This window comes from Antechinus flavipes, chromosome 2, assembly GCF_016432865.1.
Source record: "Antechinus flavipes isolate AdamAnt ecotype Samford, QLD, Australia chromosome 2, AdamAnt_v2, whole genome shotgun sequence".
NCBI lineage: Eukaryota > Metazoa > Chordata > Mammalia > Dasyuromorphia > Dasyuridae > Antechinus > Antechinus flavipes.
This window is the reverse complement of record NC_067399.1, coordinates 544,931,127-544,935,725: the sequence shown is the minus strand read 5'-3', so window position 1 is coordinate 544,935,725 and position 4,599 is coordinate 544,931,127. Positions and strand designations below refer to the sequence as shown.

The 4,599-nt window shown below is 46.5% G+C and overlaps 1 protein-coding gene across 1 annotated transcript; it reads right to left on the bottom strand.

Moving 5' to 3' along the window:
• Positions 1-2,222: 2,222 nt before the first annotated feature.
• LOC127547124 (C2 calcium-dependent domain-containing protein 4A-like) lies at positions 2,223-4,059 on the bottom strand. The gene is made up of 2 exons (XM_051973954.1): positions 3,825-4,059; positions 2,223-3,624 (listed from the first exon to the last, which is right to left on the bottom strand). Exon 2 carries the CDS (start codon positions 3,581-3,583, stop codon positions 2,321-2,323), a length of 1,263 nt encoding a protein of 420 aa, XP_051829914.1. The 5' UTR covers positions 3,584-3,624; positions 3,825-4,059; the 3' UTR covers positions 2,223-2,320.
• Positions 4,060-4,599: the final 540 nt, after the last annotated feature.

Below are 4,599 nucleotides of genomic sequence, written 5' to 3'. Positions count from 1 at the left end.
TTTGCATGTATTTTGAAAAATAAATGGCTATTGTTGTTTTAAGAACACATTTTCTCATTTGATCTTCAAACAACTCAGGAAGGTAGGTGTTAATATGACCCTCATTTTACAGTTGAGGACACTGAAGCAGACAGAAATTATGTAACATCTATCTAGGATTACACACCTAGAAAGAGTCTGAGGCTGGATTGGAGCTCAGACTCTGTGCTCTCTTCATTATGCCACTTAACTGTCTCAAACAGTAATTTAATTTTTCAGAGCTTTAATTTTCTTATCTGGAAAATGAGAATATCACCTGCCTCATCGAGTTTCTATAAGGATTAAATGAGATAAAGCATTAAAGTATTTTGTAAACCTTAAAGTGTTATATGAATATGAACTAACATTATTTATCTTTGTGTCTTTCCCCAATATCTACTTGTAATGATACACACTCTCTAAGATATTGCTCATGTTAGAATCTTATTAAATGTTTAAAGAATGAAGATAATGATGATGAAGAAATCGAAGACTTTGATGTCATGAAGCACTGACAGGCCTCTCTACCTTCCTCTTACAAAGAAAAGCCTCATGGAGCAGCACTATTTGGACCCTTGGGTAGTAGCAAATACAGATGGGGCAGGATTTCTAGAAGGATACAGATCTGGAAAGAGATCTATGTTAAAGGCCACTGCATACATATGTCTCTGGAAGGAAGGAATCAAACATCAGTGAACCTAGTTAGAGACCTGTAATGAAGGACACTATATCACTAATATCTATGGGAACCCCAAGGAAGAACAGCTGACAACTAACAAAGAACTGGCAGTTGAATGGAAATGGGAAGAAATATCAATGTGACAGGGAATCATAGAACTAGGCAAATAAATACCAAATGTTACCCAGATTTCTTCTATCTTCAATCCTCTATCTCCAACTGCCTAGTAACCATCTTGACCTGAATGTCCCAACATTCCTCAGATTCAACAAATCCCAGAATCAATCAATCATATTCCCCCTATACCTAGATAATCTTCCTATTTCTATTAATGTTATAATCTTCCTCCCAGAAGATCATCTTTGACTCTTCCTGACTCCTTATAGCCAATCAGCCAAGAAGCATTTATGAAGTACTTATTATGTGCCAGGAATTGTGGTTAGCCCTAGAAATATAAAGAAAAATCAAAAGAGGTCCCTATCCTCAAAAAACTTACATTCTATTACCAAGTTAATCTATACTATATCGTATCTTGCCTTTCCTCCTCTTAGGTCATACTTTCAACCACCTTGGTCCAAGCCTTCACAACTCCACTCAAGACAATTTAATAGCCTCCTAATTGGTCTCCCTGCCTCCAGTCTTGAACTCATTCTTGTCCAGCTTTGCAAATACTAAAATTCCCAGTGCTGATCATGTACCTCCTATTCAAAAGCCTCAAGACCTTCCTATTGCTTAGTGGAGTTTATAACCCTCTATTCTCATTTCCCAATCTCATTTCCCATTATTCTTCATTATAACACATTCCTGCTGAGCTGTTTATTTCATCCTGCTTTCCTGCATTGAAAAATGTTTTTTGTACCCTGAGCCTGAAAGACTTAGATCTAGGGCTGGGGGAGGAAAAAAAAAAACCCAGAGGGCATCTAGGCAGATCCCCTTGTTTTACATCTAAGAAAACTAAGGCCCAGAGAAGTCAAATGACTTGCCAAGGTCACATGGGCAGAAAGAAGAGAGATGATGGGAATATTTTTTTCACCTGTTAATCTCTCTTCCCTTGTGTCAAGTTCGATATCTACCTATTCTTTGAGCCTTAAGCAGCTGCAAATAATCTCTTCATCAAATTGTTCTCGAGTACCTAGGCTAGATTTCCAATTTGTCCCATCACATTTCACACTTCTCATTGTAAGTTGTGATGTTTGCAAAATTTGACTCAGAATGAATATCTTTTATTATGTGTATTGACAGACACACAGACACGATTTCTATTAGAAAGGGGGAGGAAGCAATCAGAGAAGCACTTGCAGAGAGGTCACTATCTAGATATGAAATATTGTTTCTTCCCACCCCCATCACGCAGTACTCCACCTAAGACCAATTCTTTCCTGTTTGAAAATTGAAAATAGTTTAGAACACTAGGGCATTGATTATGTAGAAATCAATTGAATGACTTTTTCCCCCGTTAATGCGATAGCCTCTTTGAGACATGTTTCTAACAGTTAAATTCTAAATTAGAAAACAAAAACAAATATTTGGGTAAAAATAAATAAAACTTTATTTCTTTTTACAAAATAGCTGCCCGGGTTAACAGAAAAGCACCAGGAAGGGAGGGGTGAAGCTGGGCCACGGTCAGAGAAGTATGGAGCTGAGCTCCAGCTCTCCCCGGCCTAGCAAACGGTCCCGCTCCAGGCCCCGGCCCTTGTTCTCGGCCTTGACCCTCACCGCCGTGCGGCGTAGGTCATCCTCGGACAGTCCGTCGAAGAAGAAGTCCTCGTTGAACACTGGGTTTCGGCTCTGTCGGATCACGGCGCTGCGCTGCTTGCGCGTCTTCCCCGGTGGCACCAAGGTGACGCTGACTCTGCAGCCGATGGCCCCCGGCTCGGCCGTGCCGCTGTACAGACCCTCGGCTCGGAGCAGGCGGATGCGCAGCCGCCGGGACGCCGGACAGTACTCGGTAGCCAAGTGCAGGGCGCCGCCGTGGTGGCCCAGGGTCACGGTGCTCTCCCGCGGCGGGCCCAGAGCGGAGGGGGTCGGCGGGAGGGATGGAGCCCTGGGCCCCGCCGAGGTGGAGACGCGGTCTGCGTCCGGCACGGCATCGAAGTCCTCGTCATCGTCTTCTGCGCTGGAGACCGAGCGGGCCCGGGCCAGAACGCGGCTCCCACTGGCTCGCAGCGCCCGGCCCAGGAGCCCGTCCGGGGCGCGGAGGAGGCGGCGGTAGCGCTGGCGGCTTCGGGAACGCGGGACGGGAGCCTCTCGGGGCCGCGGCGAAGCGCAGGGGGACGAGCTAGCAGAAGAGGACGAGGAGGCGCTGTCGGGCCCGACTAGGGCGCCCCTCCTCCCGCGTGGGTTGCAGGTGCCGCCGCCGCTACCACAATAGGTGTGAGCCCGAGGGCGCGGGGACTGGAGAAGAAGAGCAGCAGCGGCTGCAGAGCCCCCGAGGAAAAGGGATTCCTTGCGTCGGGTATTAGGGCTCTCCAGCAGCGCGCAGAAGCCGTATGAGGTCGGCCGGCGAGGCAGGTGCTGCAGCGAGAGGGCAGCCTGCGAGCGCGGGTCCCAGTCGGTGAGGTCCGGGTCCTCCCTGGCTCCCACAAGACCTGGCCGCAGCTCCTCCTCCCCAGGTCTGCTACTTAAGGTCCGACTGTGAGGCCACATATCGGGTTCCACTGTGCAGCGTCGAGGAGTGGAGGCAGAAGCGCCCATAGGCTGGAAAGCAGGAATGGTGTGGGAAGGTAGCCGGGGTGGGATGCAGAAAGCCGGGATGCGCCCCGGAGTGAGCACGTTGCAGAAAGGAGAGACTGCCGGGCTCTTGGACATGAGATCCATTGCTACCTTCTCGGGCTCCAGGGCCGTGCTCGCCCCCGTGGAATCGCGTAGTTTCTCTAAAAGTCGCATTTCCCGGGGTCTAAGATAGGGAGAGGAGTTTGGAAATATTCCTATTGGAAAAAAAAAAAAAAAAGACTTATGAGATTCCTTCCCCAGAAAGAGACGATTGGGTTCCCTTCCCCCGTTGTTCCATTTGCCTAATATAAACTCAAGTGTCTGTGAGCGGATACACTCAGAAACAAACTTATGCTTACATCCTCCTCTCCCAAAGATTCTCAGATAAATATTTTCTCAATATTGTACCGGTTACCTTTTAAAACTGACTTTCTTCCCTTCCTTCTGTCATCCGTAGCTTTGACTGAGGAACTGCTACTATTGGTCGGTTTTTAAAAGCGGCGACTTTTTGCTTCAGCACTGGACTGAGGGACAGCTGATCTGTTCTCTTATATCCTGGCCCCATGGGGCTTCACCCAATGGAGAAAGTGGAAAAAAAACGGGCCAACTCCGCCTCCTACCTCACCAAGGAGGCCAGTTAAGGGGCAATGCTCTCTAGGTGCAAATTATTGGCGGTTGAAAAACAGCAATCTCTGGACTGCTTTGGGAAAAGCATTTGTACCTATATCCGGAAGAGACAACTTTCAAAGTTGTTTTAAAAAGATAGGATTTCCCATCACAAATAAGAAATGATTAGCTGCTGAATTCCCCACCGTGCTTGGAAAGGAGGAAACACACCCTGACATATTTCCTGGCATATGGAGAGAGTGAGGCAGAGCAAGGAAATAGGAAATGGATAGAGTTCTGTTTATGCTTCAGATAAAGTTACACGCCCAATTGTACTGAAGTGCCACCCCTGAGACCCAGAAATTGATTCCAGTTTATTCCAGTAACTGTCAAAGCCAGTTTCCCTCTAACCTGTCTAATACAAATATTCATTGAGCAGAATCAATATCTTGAATTAAAAAATGTTTTTCAGTTGTCAAAAATACTTTTTCCCTCCTATTCACTTAAAATAATAATGAAGAGAAAAGAGCAAAGAGAAGAAGAAGGAACCCTTATATCAATAAGCATAATCAAGCAAAACAAAT

Bases quoted from the DNA above. Each gene is read 5' to 3' on its own strand.
- LOC127547124 (XM_051973954.1), bottom strand. From the start codon at position 3,583: ATGCGACTTTTAGAGAAACTACGCGATTCCACGGGGGCGAGCACGGCC.